The sequence below is a fragment of the Pinus tabuliformis genome, chromosome 3_1 (genome assembly GCF_031772625.1).
Source record: "Pinus tabuliformis cultivar Carrire ecotype Pingquan chromosome 3_1, CPIR1, whole genome shotgun sequence".
Classification (NCBI taxonomy): Eukaryota; Viridiplantae; Streptophyta; class Pinopsida; order Pinales; family Pinaceae; genus Pinus; species Pinus tabuliformis.
In genome coordinates, this window is record NC_142301.1 from 896,939,380 (window position 1) to 896,959,831 (window position 20,452).

The 20,452-nt window shown below is 41.5% G+C and overlaps 1 protein-coding gene across 2 annotated transcripts in view; it reads left to right on the plus strand.

Annotated features, from left to right (window-relative positions):
* The window catches only part of LOC149190532 (vacuolar acid trehalase), a 548,002-nt gene that overhangs the window by 189,358 nt on the left and 338,192 nt on the right, over positions 1-20,452 (plus strand). Inside the window, exon 3 of one of the 2 annotated variants that reach the window (XM_089413420.1) lies at positions 4,568-4,609. The exons of the other annotated variant lie outside the window; for it this stretch is intronic. Within the exon in view, the coding sequence (XP_089269546.1) occupies positions 4,568-4,609 (42 nt within the window). The remainder of the gene's footprint in view (positions 1-4,567; positions 4,610-20,452) is intronic. 2 annotated transcript variants of the gene reach the window in all.

Genomic DNA, 20,452 nt, shown 5'->3' on the forward strand with positions numbered 1-20,452 from the left:
TTCTACTTCGACAACAACAACACCCCACTAGCTTCACAATCCATAATCTGCCCACAGCTCCCTAGGCCCGAGCGGCTGAAGAAATTGAGCCTCTTAGCTCTGCGCAATCTCGGCAATGGCTGAATTGCTCCTTTGGCCCACTGCATCACTCCTACCTGGCTGAGCAGGATGACGTGGCTCTTCGTGAGCCTCTTCTGCCTCTCACTGCTTCTGCACTAACCCTTTCTCTGGCTCGGAATGATGATGGAGGCCCTCTGCGTCACTCCCTCTCTACTGCCTTCTGCTTAGGAACAACTCTGTTTGTCGGGACAACTATTTCTACTGCAAATCTTCTGATTAAGTTGGTGCCTTCAGTTCTCCTGTGATCTGTAATGCTTTGATACCATGTTGAATTTTTTAGGTCTAACCCATTAGAAATTCTTCTTGTACTATCTGGTTTATTTCACCTACTTGTTTAATTACTTAACAAGTTATTTAACCATATAAATACTGAAAATAAACACAAGTACAGTCTCAACCTTCTACAAATCATCACTGAAAGAATAGACAAACACACAAGGGACACCATTATTTTTGGACAATCATCTCCGGAAAAGCCCAACTAGGGAAAACCAGTGCAGCAGTTCTGAGGGTTTTATTATTAAGCAACTTTCTTGAGTACAATTGGGTGCCAAACTGGCTCACCCTACAGAGAAATCAATCTGGCAGTAATACCTCTCTTCGGAAGCAGATATTCGGCAAGTCTGCTCCACGAAAATATCTCCAATGCCTCTCTGAGGCTTTGCATCAACCCTCCTAGCCTCTGTGCCAACTTGGAACCCTCTGCGTTAGCCTTCTGATGCTCTGCGCAGGTTCTCTGGCCCTCTGTGTCACTCACGCAGGCCCTGGTAGCCTCTGTGCAATCCCTTTGGTCCTCTGCGTGGCTCTTGCTGGCTCTGCGTAGCCTTCTCTGCCTCTGCGCTGGTCCTTTGGCACTATCTCTGCCTCTCTGCTATGCACTCACTGCAACTCTGATCACTTGTTCGATTTATCTCAACAAACCCCGCTCCAGAAAATTGAACTGACTGATCAATCTTGGTGTATCTCCCACTGACCCTCAAGCCTCCTCTTATACTTTTTCTGTTGAGTCTTCAACGACCGAGATTAAATCTCTAACCAAACGACTAAGATTATATTTGACTTGATCCATGTCATTTGGAGCCTTCTCACCCAGTTTTATATTAATACCCATTAATATTTATATTTTCCTAAGTTTAGACTTAGGAACCCATTAAAAATATTAATTATTTTAATATCTCTCTAACCGGGTGGAATTTCCCCAAACCATTTCTGGGTCTTGGAGATCTCATGTGCTTTAGCCTCTCCACTAATTTTCATGGCTAGAGAACATCCGATGCTGCCCCAAATCAACAGAAAGCTTGTTGTTCTGTGCTTAGAAATGGAGGTATTCGACCTTGATTTAGGATTCCTGAAACAGCCACAGGACTGCCCTAAACTCGGCCTCCAAATTGCCCTCTAAAATTTGCACAATACCTCTCCTAAAGACCCTTATCCTATTTGCTTATTCTTGAAGCAAAGCAGCCCTCATTCACAGGTTACAAGACCATTGTCCAACTCACCTTCAAGGGCTCGACCCTCCTTCAAATACACAGATCACAGTTCAGCCTTATCTTAGAGTATTGTGCTCATTCATATGCCCAAAACCACAGAAAATGACACGGCCAACAACTCTCCTATACTTGCCCAAACCAGAGCACAAGAAGAAGAGACAAACTTGTCCTCTTCTATAGCTCCAACTAGGCTCCCTAGGTCTGCGGCTCCTCAGATTGGTTTTCACTTAGAAGAATGCACTTGCGATGTGTGGAATGATCTCATCCTTGTCTTTTATTTATAGTGTTCTATGGTGGTCTCACATTCCACCAAGGGTCACACTGTTGATTTCTGGTAGCATCGGATGTGCTCTAAATCTCAAATTTTGCAGGGAGGCCTGGGCACATGTATTCCAAAGAACCTAGAAAGCGTTTTGGTAAATTCCACCCAGAGACAGTTTTATTAAAATAATTGATTATTTTTAATGGGTCCCTAAGTCTAAACTTAGGAAATTAAAATAATTAATGGGTATTAATCTAACTGTGGGTGTAACTTCTAGAAGAAGATGAGGATCAAGCAGAAATGATCTTAGCCATTAATTAGCTTTTAATCCGGGCTGTTGAATGTCAACGAGAAGATTATTTAAGGAGACTTGAGGGTCATTTGGGAAACAAAATAGAGAGTTGATCAGTCAGATCGAATTGATGAAGCTAGAGGCAGTGCATTGATTTCGTAGTGATCACGCAGAGAGGGGCAAAGAGAGTTTTACTTAGAGGATCTTCTTCGGAGCCAAGAATACTTAGCAGAGAGGCAAAGAGACAAACAGAGGAGGCAATGTAGTGCCCAGAGAGGGTGACGCAGAGCCAGGAATGGATCATGCAAAGCAGCGTAGAAGCCTTCCACGTAGAGGTCCGTAAGTTGATGAGGAGGTTGACGTTCTGATCTGGGAGGGCTGGAGTCAACGCTTGAGAGCAAATCGATACAACAAAGAGGTGATGTAGGCCCATGCAGTGAACGCGTAGGGGTAGCGTAAAAGTAGCCATAGATTCGTTGGTTCAGCTGCTAGATCAACCGGGACTTGCAGTGTTGAGTGAGGTAATCTCACAAATTTCTTCTACCGAGTGATATTCTCTGTACTGGATTGCCAGAAAGGCATCTAGAGGTTGTATTCAAAAATAATTTCTACTTAATAATAAAAACCCTTAGATCTGCTGCACCGGTTTTCTCGCATTGGGTTTTTCCAGGGACATTTGTCAAGAAACAACTGTGTCATTTGTGATGTATCTCTCTATTGTTTAGTTTCTTGTTTCGGCATATTATTTTAAATGGTGTAGGCTGCAGTGTATGTATTTCAATGTTTGTTGTAGGAAATTGCAAATAACTTGTTCATGTAAATCTAACAAGTAGGAGAAATATCATCAATTGTTGCAGTAGGGATTCCGGTTTAAGGAATTTTCACACACACCATATCATTAAAGTCGACGTAAGAAATTTTCTTAAACACTATAAAATCACAAGACAAATCTCTTTCATTCATCCAACACCACATCATTGAGGCCTTAGGTGCCCGTTTTCCCTTCAAGGGTGCCCCACATGCTCTCAATGAATAAGATATCATTTCTCCACTTGGTTTCGTGCCTACAAATTTGGGTGCAAAACCCACTACTTGGGTACCCTGCCCACAAACAATTTTTGTGGGTCAACTCCTCACAAACCTAGTACCTCGAGGGTTGTGGGAGTACCTCGCAGGGTCCACAAATCAACATAGGAGACCTCAGTGCTAAATATGCTCCATACAAAGTGCATCCCACCATGCTTAATTGAGCAGCCAGAGTTGTATTAGGAGGTTTTTCTCCTCAACTCCCAATGTTAGGGGAGCAGTTCACTTTTATCAAATGTTCTTTCCATGATTATACAACCAATCCCCCTCAGCCTCGAGTGCTCCCTAGATAATGTCATTAGGCTTTGTGTTGGTCCCCTGCCAGTGATAGACAAAGATAGGGATATGTCTTCTCCCTCTTGTACCTCTACTCTTATATCCATTTATGATGTAGATGTTGAGCTATGATGCCATGCCTCTTAGGGCTTCCCTCAATTGGTTTACCTCGATCCTGTTACTCCCTCTTTTATCGTCACTTGTATCTCTTCCTTTCCTTTCATTAACATTTTAGCATGTAGGAGTGTTTTAGACACTCCCATAGTCTATTAATCACTGATTGTACTCTCTTGTCCTGTCAACCATGGTCTGTTTCCTAGTGTTTTGTGGACATTAACAAAATTATCTATCTTATCTTATCTGTCCTAAATCTTTGAATTGCAAGTATTGCGGATGGTCTTTAACGACCAGATTTTTTTTCTAATTTCTTTGCATTCTGTGAAACTCTTTCCAACCTTGACAATCTGCATCCTTTTGACAGTTAATCACATTACTTCCCTTTGAGTGAGTATGAATTCATGTCAGTTCAGGCCTATTGTTTAATGCCTTTTACCATACTTATCTGCAAAGCATCCCAAATTATAAAGGAAGAATTCACTTCCATACAGCTCCATTATCATCAGTAGGAGAGGAGAGAGTAGGAAGGCTATGTTCTTACGACAAAGAACAAAACCTTCTTGTAGCCCTTTTCTCTCTCGAAATAGCATTTGTAAGCTAATTCATGTCTTTAATGATGTTAAAACTAATGTCTTTATTTCTCTCTTACAACAGAAATTAACTTGCTAAAATATCCCTGATTAGCTGTTAATGATACCTTGGACAGTCAGTGGCATGTATTTTCCAATATGCACATACGACTAAGATATTGCACGTGTTATGCTTGCTCCATATTCTGTAAAATGGATATTCGATTATGAATTATGAATGCTCTTGCATGAAAGCCATAATCCAGTCATCAAGCATCTTGGTGTTGGATGGGCAATTTGTTGGGTTTGGTTTGGATGAGCAATCATGTGCTAAAAATAAAAGTATTTTATGCAGGCTCTGTTGTTGTTGGGATTCAAGCATGATGAGGTTTCAAAGGTATGGAGGTTGTAAACGACATATTAAGTAAATGATCTTTTATCTACAATGAACAATCAATATTGGCCTCTTTATGAAATGCTCCTTTAAAATGGAAATAGCAGGCTGTCACGTGTCTTTTTATGTACCCCATTTTAGTTACTAAATTGTTATCTCAATACTTTCCTATTTGAATGGATTCTGAGATTCAAGTGTAATTTTTCCATGATGGAAATTCATATGTTGTAAATGCCATTCCAAATTTATACTGCTATTATGTTTAAGCCATATGAGTGCCTTTTCTTTCCTACTTCCTTTCCCTGTCTGACCTGTGGCCAAAAAATCTTATGCCCCTCTGTCTAAGGCACACTGCAGAATCCACATATTTTCTTAATTGAGGCAGCATCATTATTCACACTAACATGGGAATCAAATAGGTTTGCTATGTTAACTGGTATCAATTTCTTACAGCTCTTGCTATTTTACGTAGTTTGGTATCGTCACTATTAACACTGACAAAAATTTATAGGGAATGGAATAGATTTATCATTAACAGCAGCATCAGTGTTTTTTCTGAGATCCTGTTCTCAATTGAGAATGATCAGAATATGACAGAAATTTATTTTGCACCTCAGAACATGCATCTATATTCCACATATGATCTTTCCTGAAGTTAACAGAGGTCAGTGAGGTGGCAGACTACACCTAGGATTACCCATGTCTGTTATCTCTTATGCTAAAACAACTTGCACCTATTTCCAATATTATATGTTCATATGTTTAGAAGTGCTTCTGGAACACAAAAACACGGCGTAGTTATTTTTCTTTATAAAATAACTTGTGGGATATCCATGATGTACAACATGTAACCTATGGTTGAAGTTGTTAGTTTTTGTAGCATCAGATGGTGTTCTAGCCTCGACAATTGTTAGAGGCTAAGAAACATTAGGACTCCATAACCCAAAAAAGGTTTCAGGAAGATCCACCTAGAGATGCCTTAATTAAGTTAATTAATCAGAAATTAATTTTTTCTTAAGTCTAACTTAGAGAAAATAATTAATTAACAATAATTAATTGAGGAAGGTGAGATTTCTTTAGAAACTCACACGGATCAACTAGGAAATAATCTCAGCCATTGTTTAAGATTTAATCTTTGCCGTTGGAGTCCCAAATCGAAATTATAAGAAGAAGTCGATGGGTAGATGGAGGAACACACTTGAGATTGATTTCCTTGGGCAGATTGATTTTCCAGAGAGAAGCAACAGTTGGCAGAAGAGTTCGAGCCAGATAAGGGAAACATAGATAGAGAGGGGCAGGGAGTCACAATGAGTTCGGAGGAATATTTTCCAATTCCGGAGAGTAGCTTGCAGAGAGGCAGAGATAGCCACAAAGAGGTTGCACAAAAGCCTCTAAGAGGCAGTTTGATTTGCAGATTCGGGAAGTTGTCTCAGAGCTCCATAGAGAGGAAAATTTCGTAGAAGCCAAGAGAAACATTTCCAGAGTCTGTGGCAGGCTGAAGAGGCAGCTCAGAGTGAGATCCAAGCAACACGAATTTGTGCCTGTTCAAAGGGTGACGCAGGGTAGCTCGTCGAGGGGTTTCAAAGGCCAGTGTTTAGTGCTAGATTTCTTGTGGGGTGAGGAAAATTCCTCACTAGATTTTTGCCAGTATTTTCTCTGTAGGATTGCCAGTTTTCGGCATCCAGTTGTACTCAAAATATCTCACTAATGTTTAATAATAAAAACCCTCAGCTGCTGGACCGGTTTTACCAAGTTGGGTTTTTTTGGGAACTATTGTCCAAAAATAATGGTGTCATATTTGTGTGTGTGCGCCAGTGTTTTCTCAGTTTCCAGTTTATTTTCCACAATATTTTTATTTGTGAAGATTGTAGTGTGATTAATTTGTTGTTGCCGTAGCAATAAACTGCTAAATTAATTTATAGTTAGAAGAATTAATTCCAGCTGTTGCAATAAAAATTTCAGTAGTGAAAATTTCACATGGTATAAGAGGAAGTTTGATTAGACAGGGGAAGCTTAGAATCAGAAGCAGAAAAATTTGTTGTTTAGAGGGAGCAGCGGGACGTTTTTTCTTGGGGTTGTGCAATGCGAATTGCTTGAGCAGCTCGATTTTTCAGTGCAGGGTTGCAGAAGAATTCGTCTTGCTAGTTTAGGTGATTCTATTAGGCAGATGGAGCAACAATCCAGTATTTTCGATTGGCAGATTCCTTGTTTGGGCGCAGGAGGGTTTTTCAACAGTTGCTAGAGAAAGATCAGTGCCAGGTGGAAGAGAAAGTGCACATATAGGGGGAAATTTCTCTATGAGGGTTTCTAGCCTAGAAATCCAAATTTCCAGTTGCAGTCGGCAGTAACTGTAAGCAGATTGTTTCACTCCAAAGGGGAGTGTGAATAGCAGATTCAACAACCCAACAGATGAAAGAGGGAGTTTTTCATTTCAGTTTAAGAGATGGCCACAATTGGTCTTAGAGATCAGGATAGGTTGGAGGGAGCCTCCAACTATGTCATCTAGAAGGCTAGGATGGCCTTGTAATATTCCTAGTGGGAAATATTAAGTGATAACAACAAATAAAGCATAAACATGTAACCATAAAACTAACACACCAGCGTAATGACAAATTGCACCAGAAATTGTACCAAGAGCTAAGCCATTTTATTAATTGAGAAAAGAAGGTACATATAAATGAAGAAGAAGAACCTGAGCTTGCTACACTGAGCTAGTCAAGTCCCAGGTGAAAATGGAGCTGCCCAAGTGCTGGAAGTTGCTCTCCCCGAGTCTCTGTGCTGGCCCAGTAAATTCTGCTACTGCTGGATAGAATGGAATTGGTGTTTCGACCCTCTAAACTACTCAGAAAATTCCGAGAAATTAATTGGAGCTTCCTCACAAGGAACCCAGAATAACCCAGAAAAATCTCACAGACCCAATGTTGAGAAATCTAGGGCTTTCAATAAATAACAATTTCTCTTCTTGCTAATTGCTTGTGATGCTCTTTTTCTTCTTAATCTTATATTCAATTCTTTGTTAGCTTATTAGTGTGTTCTTTCATCAAGACAATTACCAATATGCAATAATAAAAGAGACAAGTGACACTGTATATAGGCTTCTCTAGCCAGGGCCAAAACCTCTCGGCTCTTGAGAGGAAAACCCGATCAAAATTCTCCTTCTTAGATCTTCAATTGATAAGTACTAAGACCATGACATAGACCCTTGACTCTTGTATCCGTTCAAGAACCTTGTCACCAACCTAGATACTCTGCCTCTTCCTTTTAAGTTTTCTCTGCCTTTCTCACACTGCTTTCCTTGGTTCCTTCTAGAGAACTCAGTCTTTATCCTTCTTACTGCTTCTTTTCGGCTTTCCCTAGAGAATCTCGGTCTCTAGGTCTTTCCTGGCTTCCTCTAGAGAGACTCGGTCTCTAGGTCTTTACTTCGACCTCCCAGAAGGTTCCTTCTTTTGCTGCCCAGAGTTCGCACTGCCTCAGAAGATTCTGCTGCCCAGAAGAATTTTCGCTGTCCTAGAAGATTCTGTTGCATAGAAGAAACCCTAATTTCATATTACCCAGAAGAATCCTCTTTCTTTCTTCGCACTTATCCTTTTCTTCCTTCTTCGTACTACTGCTTCTCTTCCTTCTTTCGCACTTCTTCTTGTCTCAAGTAAGTTGAGTTTCTTGTCTTCAAATGGAGGACGAGTTAGGCTATATATACAACTCCTTCGTTGCCCTTTAGGCCGATTTGACAACTGGGATTAGGTGGACTTGATCTAGCAGCTTCCTCATCATTTGTAGGCTGACTTGACAACTGGAGTTAGGCTGACTTGATCTAGCAATTTCCTTATCGTTTGTAGGCCGACTTGAAGAGGTTTGGTGACAAGTTCTTGGAGGATACTTTACATAGATAATATTGACCTTTTACAAAATGTAACATGGCTTCATTTACATGATGATGACTCTTACATTTTATGACTAGATGATAGATAAATCCTAAAGCCTCTCATTTAGAGTCTTGACTCAAAAAAAATCCTTGCTCATGAAACCCATGAAGGAAGTCAATAAAATAATTTCATTTTTCTCTATTTACATCTTATTACATAAATCCATATTTACATGTCATTATGAAGACCAAACCTAGTTACACTTTTCAACAACCAAGGGGTGGAAATGGTCTCAGAGTGAACTGCGTCCTTCTCGGATAATTTTTGTTGCTAGCTGCTTACTAGAACACTGATTTTTGCTAGAAATATTGCCCAAAAAATTCTACGAAATTAACCCCAGACTCCTCTCACCAAACCCACAAAAACCTAGAAAGGGTTTGGGTTGAATCCATCAACCGCTAGTGACCCCCAACAAGTGCAATTCGCCCAATCTGGCCAGAAAAATGCCCCACAGTTTGATATTACGGAATTATGCCCAAATCTACCACTATCTAAATTCTCCCTTGAGGTATACCTCTAATCTTCGACCCTTATCTCTCCACAATTCTTCTCCCTTCTTGCCTTGTGTAGGCTAATAAGTAAGAAACCCCTATGCACTTTCAAATGAAGAGAATTTCGTCCCACAGATTTGCTGCTCTCTATCCCTACAAAATCACCACAAAATTCTCGACTCCAAGTAAGAAAGACTTCTTGCAAATAACCTAGACTCCAAATCGTTGTATGTTGGATTACAATGAATTGCTCGAATTGCTTCTACGCTGAGGAAATACGCAGAGCTGGGAATATTGCTGTCAGTGGAGCTCTATGAAAGCCCAACAATGGACTCTTTGAATTCCCAACTAGGGAGGCACTCGAAGTCCTTTGAAGATGGGGTGGAATTCCTGTGCTAAACAACACTCTATCCTTGCGCTAAACAACTCCAAGAGAAGAAGTGTTAAGTGTAATAGTGTTAAAATTGGAAACTAGGGCCAACTCCATGTGGGTCATCTTATTTATGGCAGTTGATATTTTTCTTGGATCCCTCTCATCGAGAGGTGTAGGATTGATCTAAAGATCATCCGATTCCGATAAGTATTCATGGAGTTATGAATTTATTTGTGTTATAAGACAATTCGTCAAGGTCGGCCAACAACCAAATAAACCCCTCATGTGCTCAACATTTTAGTATAAAAGGAGATGACTTGATAGTCATTTAGACACACACTTCACTCTTGATTTCTCTCCACTTGTTTTGGGTTTTAGTGGCAAGAGAAATTTAAGAGGATGAAGCCCTAATTGCAGGTCAAGAAGGATGCCCTAGCCGCTGTTATAATGATGCCCTAGCCATACGCTGTCCATAGAAAGGTCTAAAATGCAGACATGAAGATGATAATGATGCCCTAGCTATACTCTCTCCAGAGGAAGTCTAAAACGCAAACATGAAGATGATAATGATGCCCTAGCTATACGCTCACTAGAGGAAGCCTAAAACACAGTCATGAAGGAGATCTGGCCGCAATAAAGAGGCTTCTATACATAGCCTAAAGGGGCTCCTATATGCTGCCCAAACCTGCCCTTATACGCTGCCTAAAGGATGCCCTAACCGCAACAAAGAAGGGAGATCTACCACTATTTAGAAGAGCTTCTATACGCAGCAAGATCTGTTGTCATGTGGAGCCCTTAAAGAGCCCTAACCGCAGGTTTAGTAGACTTAGCCGCAACAAAGAGAAATGCCCTAACCACAGCAAGGAGAGACAACTTAAGGACAACGTGGGCATTTCTAAAGGGGAGGTCGAGTTGCTAAGGTACAACTGACTGTTCTAGGGCATGTTTAAGGGTTGTTTCTAATGCGTTGAAGGGTTGGTTGATGAGCAGAGAAGGCCGCAGGGCTGGAGGTTAAACCGCAGTCGTTTAAGGACTATTTTGTGTAGAATAAACCCTTGTGAAGGCTGTCGTAAACCTACAGGATTGCTATGTGGTAGGCCGTAGGCCATACCACCACAGCCAAGGGTAGCATAGGCAGATTTGAGGGCTATCTTGTGCCCTACACCTTCAACGAAGTGGAGAACACCTACACAAGGAGGACCGTAGATTTTAGGGTTGTTTTGTTGACTATTGAAGGACTGTTATATCAGTGTTTGGTTCCCTAACCAGTCATCATGGTCACATCAACTAAAAGGTGAAGAACAACAGTATGAAGGACAGCAGCAAGACACATAGTGCTGCAATCTCAATTGGGACAACAGCAAGACACATGGTGCTGCAATATCAATTGGGATAGCAGCAACACATAGTGCTGCAATCTCAATTGGGACGACAGCAAGACACATAGTGCTGCAATATCAATTAGGACAGCAGCAACACATAGCGCTGCAATATCAATTAGGACAACAGCAAGACATAGTGCGCAATAGCAATTGGGACAGCAGCAAGACACATAGTGCTGCAATATCAATTGGGACAGCAGTAAGACATAGTGTTGTAATAGCAATTGGGACAACAGTATGGTAAGCAAGATACAACAAGCACATGGTGGCAAAACAAGGTGCAACAATGGCACATGATGGTACATGATGCAGTATAGTGATGGGTACTATCATGATTGATGAAGCATGATGAGATGGAGCATTGTGATGATGAGTGCAATATGGTTTAGTATGGTGAGGTGCAGCATGATGACGAGATGCAGCATGATGATAGGTGAAGGAGTCACCTTGGAGAATCAGTTGAAGCAACATGTCTTCAACTGATCTCATGTATCATCTTGTTAGAGATGATCTATGCTCTTATCTAGATAAGTCAAAGTGTTGACTTCTGTTGTAAATGTACTATCTCTCTCTCTGTGCTGAACTATTGAAGATCATATAAGAAGAATTAACGAAGGGTTTCCCCACATTGGGGTTTGTCCTTGGCTAGCGCCACATCGTGTGTCCTCTGTCTTGGCTTGTCTTCTATGATTTATGTTTATGTTCTATCTGCAATTTACTTTAATGTTGATGTGATTGCTAATCTGCTAAGTCACCTGACACGAGGATTCGGGACACGTAGGATTGGAGATTCGTGGTGTCGGATTCAGACACGCTGACCCCCGGAACAGGACACGTTAGGATTTTTTATATATTATTTTATTAGAAAAATATATATATATATATATATATATTTAATATATATATATATATATATATTAAAATTTAAAAATTAGATATTTCTTACACAAATTTTAATTAATGATACAAATTTATTGATTTCAAACATAGATCTTCATCTATAGCTATTAGCATGCATAGTACATACAAAATTCAAATAAATGTCAGTGGTACTGGTCACATAAATGATAAATCTATTAAAAATTTAAATCATGATTCATAATTCATAGAATCATAACTGAAAGACAACTTACAACTACAAGATAGTAATATAAACACATTGACAACTGTAGTTTTCTCATTAAGTCATCAAATCAAAATGTGTTACATAGGTAGTGTTGGTGCAATGCCAATGGCAAATAGAAATAGAAAATATAAAACAACTACAGGTATACAAGCCTCAAGGCATCAATTAGCATTAGAATCAGCACCATTGTCCTCATCATCATGGTCCCCACTGCTCTCCTCTGCATCCTCCTCCTCCCCTGTATCCATAGTCGCCTTTGCATCCGCTGGTGTGGAGGTTGACCCCTCTAAGTCATGAAATCTAACAGGCTCTAGCACTAGATCATTGAGATCCATGTTGGCCAATGCCAACTCAACAGTGGTGTCCAGACCCATATCATCAGGAAAGACATCCCACATCTTTGTCTTTCCCCTCAACCACTCTTCCCTCTGCTTGTAAATAAGACGAAGGTTGGTGTGCACATACACCATTGTCTTTGCCCTGGACTGCTCAAGCCTGCTCTTCTTCACATTATGCGAATTCCCATATGTGCTCCAATTCCTCTCGCAACAAGAGGATGAAGTCACCTGAGAGAGGAGCCTCATGGCTAACTGCTGAAGAGGAGGGCTTGTTGCCCCATGATTTGCCCACCAAGAATAGGGCTTCTTAGCCCCCCTGTCTCTAATCACATCATAACCTCCAAATCGACCACTGCCAGTGGAAAACTCTGCAAAGGCATCCTCCACCTCAGCAAGCAATGCACTATCCTGATAAATCCGCATGAATGCCTCTTTCCTCCCCTGTGAGATTTCACCATCCATGTGAGGAGGGAATCTGCGGGAAGGTCCACCATTCAGCCACTCATGGCTGTAGTATTTGGGGTTCAATGAGTGAGCCAAACAATGTAAAGGTGTACAATTCTTGTCCCATCTGCTGACAAGAATATCATGTATGGTATCGCAGAAGGCCTCTGGTGATGTCTCATACTCGGGGCACTCACTCTGTAGAATAATGCTCCTCACAGACTCAATCATGGAATCCCATCCCTCATAAACCTCTCCTAGGATGGGTTTGTCTGTATCTGCAACTCGAAGCAAAGAAATGATAGGGTCCATGATCCGAATAATTAGATCTACCCTCTCCCACCAAGCATCATCTAGCACTGTGTCCTTCACTCTTTTAGAGGCTGCCTAATCTGTCTTTCTCCAAAAAGACCAAAACTCAGAAATAACCATGGACCCAAGAGCGGTCTTGACCTCCCTCAACCTCTTCAACATCATGAATGAAGATGCAAACCGTGTATCAGCAATCTTCAACAATGATAGATTGTTGTACTCCTTGTAGATAGTGAGGGCATTTGTATGATTTTGCACAAAGTTACGGATATGTCTTGCATCCCCAATAATGCTTCCAATCCAAAGCACATCAGAAGCAATGGATTTCAGTGCTAAGTTCAATGAATGGACAATGCAAGGTGTCCAAAACACTTGTGGATATTTAGCTTCCACAATAATGCCAGCAGCCTTGCAAACAGGTGCATTATCTGTAATGATTTGCACACAAGAATCAACACCTTCAACAACTTTAATAAATAACTCACCCATAAATTGTGCATCCTTGTATTTGCCAAGTGTATCCACTGCTTTCATGAAAACTGGACCATTCAAGGAAGACACCATGAAGTTGATGATTGGTTGTCGTGCTGGATCTGTCCATCCATCAGAAACAATGCTAACCCCAGATGTTGGCCATGATGCTACAATAGGCTCAAGCATTTTTTGCACCTCTTTTTTTGCCTTCGTCAACAATGTGGTTCTTAGCTTCTCTGACCCAGGAGGCACATACCCTGCTGGAGCCCCTTGAGTTAGAGCTCGGCACATCTCAACAAATAAAGGTGAATGTGCAACATTAAATGATATGAAGTTTTGATAGAAGAAGAAGGCAATGGTGAGATCAAGCTCTTCCCGTCTCTCTTTTTGGAAAATCTTGTCCATTGGACCAAGCGCTCTTCTTTTTGATGCTTGTCCCCTAGTAGAAGTATAACTCTCAAATGGAAATTTGGTGGTGGCTTTCCTCAAAAATGTAAGGGGGTCTTCATTCTTGGATTTTTTTGATTTCGAAGTCAGTGCCACATGTTCCATACCAACATTGGTTTCCTTTTCCAATTCTTTTCTCTTTTGTGAAGTAATAGCTCTACAAGATCCAATCCCACAACCAGGTAAAGCCAACAAATGTGATTTCACACGGTAATATGTGCTTTTGAAAGAAATGTTACAAAAGTTGCATTTCCATTACACATTGCCTCCTCCCTTTCCCTTGTTGTCCGGCGCATCCTCTCTTGTGACATATTTCCACAATGGATATTTATCATTGTCTTTAAGTCCTCTTCCCTCAACATTACTTGCAGCAGACTCTGATGATATTGGGGGAGGAGGGGCATCTCTACCCATGACATTCTTGCCCTTCCTTTGCCCCCTAACTGCTGCCTTTGATTGAGCCATGAACACTGTTACCTGTAAAAAAAATGAACAAAGCATGCACAAATTTGTAAATAAAAAATCATATACAAACTGCTGTAAAAAATGCAAAAAAATGGAGGTGAAATGCCAGTCTTAGAATAGAGACAGTTTTAGCATGTCTTTTGGAAATTCAAGGTTGCCAGAGTATTCTGAGAAATTCAAGGTTACAATACACATAATTAAATAGATTCCACTGTCCAGATATAAAGTTATTTGAATTTCATTACAAATCGACCCCATTCATAACAACCGCAGGGTCCATACTATTATAAATTGGTAGCTATTCAGGTTCAGAACAGTCTGGCATGTTTCATGCAGGTTAACTTTCAAAAGCATGGCACCGGATTAACCTTTCACTTTCAAAATTCAGGCATAGCCGCATAGGTTAGTTATCTGAAGTCTGGTATCAAACATAATGAGCGCACTTCTTGGCAATGTGTAGTTTGAATGGATATGAACACCGAGTTTTAAACTTTTACCAAGTCAAGTCATTGTTCAGTCATTGATACAGGCAAGTGCATTTAATTAGCATTGAGCGGTCAATGATGGCATCGAAGGCCTGTCTTGATTTATTTAAGGAAATGTTACAAGGCATAGCGAGGCATGGAGACCATTTTGCTATACAGTCCACTGTTCTGGGATATACTGATGACGAGATACAATTTAAAGATTGAGTTTGGAATTCATTTTGAGTTGGTGAACTGATGGACAGCACGAGGGGCCATAATGTAAACCGTTAAATTTTAATGGTTCACCACCCCATTCATTAGTTTATGGAAGAAATTGCATTCTACAAACACTGAACAGTGAGATCAGAAATGCTGCAAATGCACTTACCTGGTGGACCGGTGGTCGATTCTCCTTGCTGAATGCTAAACTCCCTGCTGCAACAGCACAAATCACTTGCCAACAGCACAAATCACTTGCCAAATGAAAATATTAATGAGCAAACACGCCCTTTTCATACCTGCGCTGAGCTTAGCGAGTCCTGGAAATAGGACACGATTCCCAAAATCGCGACACGCTTTTGAAAATCGTGACACGACTTCGGATTTGACGAGTTAGAAAAGGACACGACGTGTCATATGATTTGGACACGAATCCAGATCGAATCGTGTCAGATTCGCTAGATTCAGGATTCGAGGGGCCTCTAGGGCGAATTCGATTATCTAGCTAATCTGGAAAAGATATTGAGCTAACTGTGAAAATTAAAATAAATTGCTCTAAGCATAGAACATACCTAAACTTAACATGGTATCAGAGGTGAGGTGAAGACAATGCCCAAGCAAGAGTGAAAGAGCAATCACCGAAGACAGTTGGGAAAGGACAAAAGGATCAATGGATTCCTCATCCCTCTTCAAATTCACCTAGGGTGAAATCGAAGCAAAGAACATTATCAGAATGGCGCAGTGGAAGCTTATGATGGCCTACCTAAAGATCACTTCATTAGGAAGTCCGGATCTAAGGGTGGAAAGAAAGGCAGATGACTTGTTCGGCCATTATGCGAAGGAGTGTCCGAATGGCAGGGACACATCACCTGATGATGATAACAATCATTCTAGGGACATCTTCAATGATCAGAGGAATGACAGGTAATGCAGGTCATCAAGGAAATGGCCGACTCTTCAGAGAAAGTTGTTTCTGACAAGATAAAGTTATCTCGTATTGGCCCTCTCCTCCAGATTCTGTGGGAATCTGGCTTATTGATTATAGTGCTTCAAGGCACTTCATCGGATAGAAGGATGCTCTCTCGAATTTGGTAAGAGATGGAAACGGTCGTGGGATTATACTTGGAGCCAATGCCACCTATCCCGGAAAGGGTGTAGGAAATGTTACCCCTCAATTGAATGAGGGTAACTCGATTCATTTATAGGATCTCTTTTATGTACCTGATCGCAAGAAGAACCTGGTGTCCATTTCGGCAATGGAAGCCAAAGGTTTCAGGGTGGCATTCATCGATGGAAAGGTACATATTTGAAAATAGAATTTTCAAAGATGTGTTTTTGAGTTTAGGGTTGGCGTTTGTATCAAGTTGCAGGATGGTCCATTGGGGACCATGTCAGTTGTCACATCTCAACTATAGCACCAAAGGTCTACTTATTATGGGGTGCTACCCGATGTGAGTCAGATGGTGACAGGGATGCCTAAATTCAGAAGGAGCATGAAGGTACATGTCTAAGATGTACCAAAGGAAAATCTTACAAGGGTACCATTCCCCTCATATAGTAGGTCCACAGGTTTGGAACAACCCGAGGAGCTTGAGATTCATGATCAGGAATCTCATGTATGCAGGAGGAAGAAAGCCCTCTATGGCTTGAAGCAAAACACCCTGGGCATAGTATGAGAGGATTGATAGCTGTCTGATGAAGCTGAGATTCACTAGGAGTGAAGTTGATCCAAACCTTTGCTTGAAGGTTGTGGATGATAGACCTCTCATACTGACACTTTCTGAGGACGACCTCTTTCTGACAGGTGTAGACCCTCTCATTTGCAGAAGTAAGAGGGAGTTGGAATCCAGATTTGGAATGGTAAACTGCAAGCCTGTGACTACCTCGAGGATCTTAACTTTCAGAAGTTATATGGTGATGATGCTGGACCAGATTTGGGAAATGCCTCTGAGTTTCATAAACTCATTTGCATTGATGTTCTTGGTGAAATTCCATCCAGATATATGTTTTGCAGTTAGCATGGTGAGCTCATATTTGGTTGAGCCTCACTGGATTGGTGCCAAGAATCTTTTGAGATATCTTCGAGGCACAATCTCTCATGGATTGAGATACACTGCCGGAAATATGAAGCTGCATGATTATTCGAATGTTGACTAGGCAGGTAGTGTGGAGGATCACTAGAGCACTTCACATTGCTGGTTCTCTTTGGATTTTGCTTCGATATCATGGATGAGTAGGAAGCAGAAGATGGTTGCTTTGAGCACCGCTAAGACTGAATACATAGCTACGAGTATGACCTCGTGTGAAGCTGCTTGGTTGTGGAAGCTCTTCAGTGAGCTGTTTGTACACATGATGAATACCACCGTGATTCTCTATGACAACCAGGGGGGATTCAATTGTTGAGGAATCCTGTATTCGATGATTGCTCCAATAGATAGACATTAGCGGCTACCTTATCTGGGATATGGTAAGTCAATGAGCGAGAAGGCTCCAACATATCGGTACAGATGAGCAGGTTGCCGACATTTTTGACGAAGCCCCTGAGGAAGGTCAAATTCTTGACTTTCCGAGAACAACTTGGTGTCGTTCAGTGACCCTCTTATGAGGGTCATGTATGATGCACACATTGAGCTCTAGGAGCTCCAAGGGGTGCAGGGTACTTCTTGGAGTGACATACGACCACAGGGCGACTCACCCTCCCCTGGTGGTGCGCTATGTACAGGGTGACAGATTCAACCTTCCCCTGTGATACCTCGTGGGGACTGTGGAACATGATGATTAGTTCTCCTGTGGGCCGGGATGATTAGTTCTCCTGTGGCAGCTGTGAAACAGGATGATTAGTTCTCCTGTGGGCCGGGATGATTAGTTCTCCCGTGGCAATTGTGGGACAGGATGATTCGTTCTCCTGTGGACAAGATGATTAGTTCTCTTGTCGAGGCATCCTATGCATGCAGTATGGGACTCATGGAAGTACCTCTCATCTGATCAATGAGTAGGGAAATGGGGTTAGGGACCATTAGTAGTACTATCGATGGATGCATCATTGTATCTACCGCACTCCCTATGCTAGGATGACCTCCATTGATCTGGGATCAATGAAACTGATATGGGGTCAATATGAGTGGTTTGAGACACTCTCTTGTGATATTTATCTAGGATCAATAAAACTGACTTCAGGTCAGTAGAGAATGGTATGAGGCATTCTCGATCAATTCTTCTTCTTCATGGTTCAGCAGAGCAGAGCAGGGCACTGATGGCAGAGATAGTACAGTCAGACATATGAATCAACGAATGGAGTTCTACCTAGTTGAGAGGGAGTGTTAAAATTGGAAACTAGGGCCAAACTCCACGTGGGTCATCTTATTTATGGCAGCTGATATTTTTCTTGGATCCCTCTCATCAAGAGGTGTAGGATTGATCTAAAGATCATCCGATTCCGATAAGTATTCACAGAGTTATGAATTGATTTGTGTTATAAGACAATTCGTCGAGGTCGGCCAACAACCAAATAAACCCCTCATGTGCTCGACGTTTTAGTTTAAAAGGAGATGTCTTGATAGTCATTTAGACACACTTCAGTCTTGATTTCTCTCCACTTGTTTTCGGTTTTAGTGGCAAGAGAAATCTAGGAGGATGAACCCCTAATCGTAGGTCAAGAAGGATGCCCTAGCTGCTGTTATAATGATGCCCTAGCCATAAGCTGTCCAGAGAAAGGTCTAAAACGCAGACATGAAGATTATAATGATGCCCTAGCTATACGCTCTCCAGAGGAAGTCTAAAACGCAGACATGAAGATGATAATGATGCCCTAGCTATATGCTGTCTAGAGGAAGCCTAAAACGCAGTCATGAAGGAGATCTGGCCGCAATAAAGAGGCTCCTATACACAGCCTAAAGGGGCTCCTATACGCTGCCCAAACCTGCCCTTATATGTTGCCTAAAGGATGCCCTAACTGCAACAAAGAAGGGAGATCTACCACTGTTTAGAAGAGCTTCTATATGCAGCAAGATCCGTTGTCATATGGAGCCCTTAAAGAGCCCTAACCGCAGGTTTAGTAGACTTAGCCACAACAAAGAGAAATGCCCTAACCGTAGCAAGGAGAGACAGCTTAAGGACAGTGTGGGCATTCCTAAAGGGGAGGCCGAGTTGCTGAGGTACAACAAACTGTTCTAGGGCATGTTTAAGGGTTGTTTCTAATGCGTTGAAGGGCTGGTTGATGAGCAGAGAAGGCCGCAGGGTTGGAGGTTAAACCGCAGTTGTTTAAGGACTATTTTGTGTAGAATAAACCCTTGTGAAGGCTGTGGTAAACCTACAGGATTTCTATGTGGTAGGCCGCAGGCCATACCACCACAGCCAAGGGTAGCATAGGTAGATTTGAGGGCTATCTTGTGTCGTACACCTTCAACGAAGTGGAGAACACCTACACAAGGAGGACCGCAGATTTTAGGGTTGTTTTGTTGACTATTGAAGGACTGTTATAGCAGTGTTTGGTGTAGTGTTTTTAAAACCGGAACCGGTGACCGGACCGGTCCACCTAATGAACCGGTTTATCGACCGGAACCGGTTTACCGACCGGAACCGGTCTAACCGGGACTGGTTTGGTCTAAACGAACCGGTTTTTAAAAAATACATTAAATAATTAATTTTTAATGAAACAAAACTATTTTTAAGATGTAAAACCATGATTCCAAGCCAATAGAGACAAAATATGCAAAGTTTGCTCATTTATATACCATGCAAAGGTGAATATATCAAAATGGCACCGAGTGCAATACATATCATCGACAAAATAGCAAAATACATAAGAAATGAGGCTCTAAATGGCCTATAAAGTCCAAAAACAATGCTGCAAGCTATGAGGCCATTGGCCTACTACAAGTCTACAGTGTACACATGATCAATCATCAAGTCCATCACCACTACTAGACACAGGATCATCATCAGGAGCTACATAGACATCATCTGGTTCAGAGTCTGAGGATGCCTCTACCTCATCTGCAACATCAGTATCAATGCCACCAATGACAATAGAAGTGGACCTAATGGAAGCACGAGTTTTTCGACCTGCACGACTAGTGCCTTCCATTGGTTCCTTGCCTTTCCTTGATGCCGCTACTGATCCTGGTTCTGATGCCGCCACATAATCTGCCTCATCCTCCGCTAAAGCCATGTCGATATCAAAATCAGCCTCAAACACAGGATCTTCAGTCTCCTCCACCCATTCTGATGTTGGATCAATATCGTCCAACACAATGGGATCTAGATCAGGTGATTTGCTCATCATTTGGTTCCTCCTCAGTCGAAGGTTGTATTGCACAAAAACAAGATCATTTAACCGTTTTTGTTCCAAACGGTTTCTCTTCTTCGTGTGTATGCGCTCAAAAA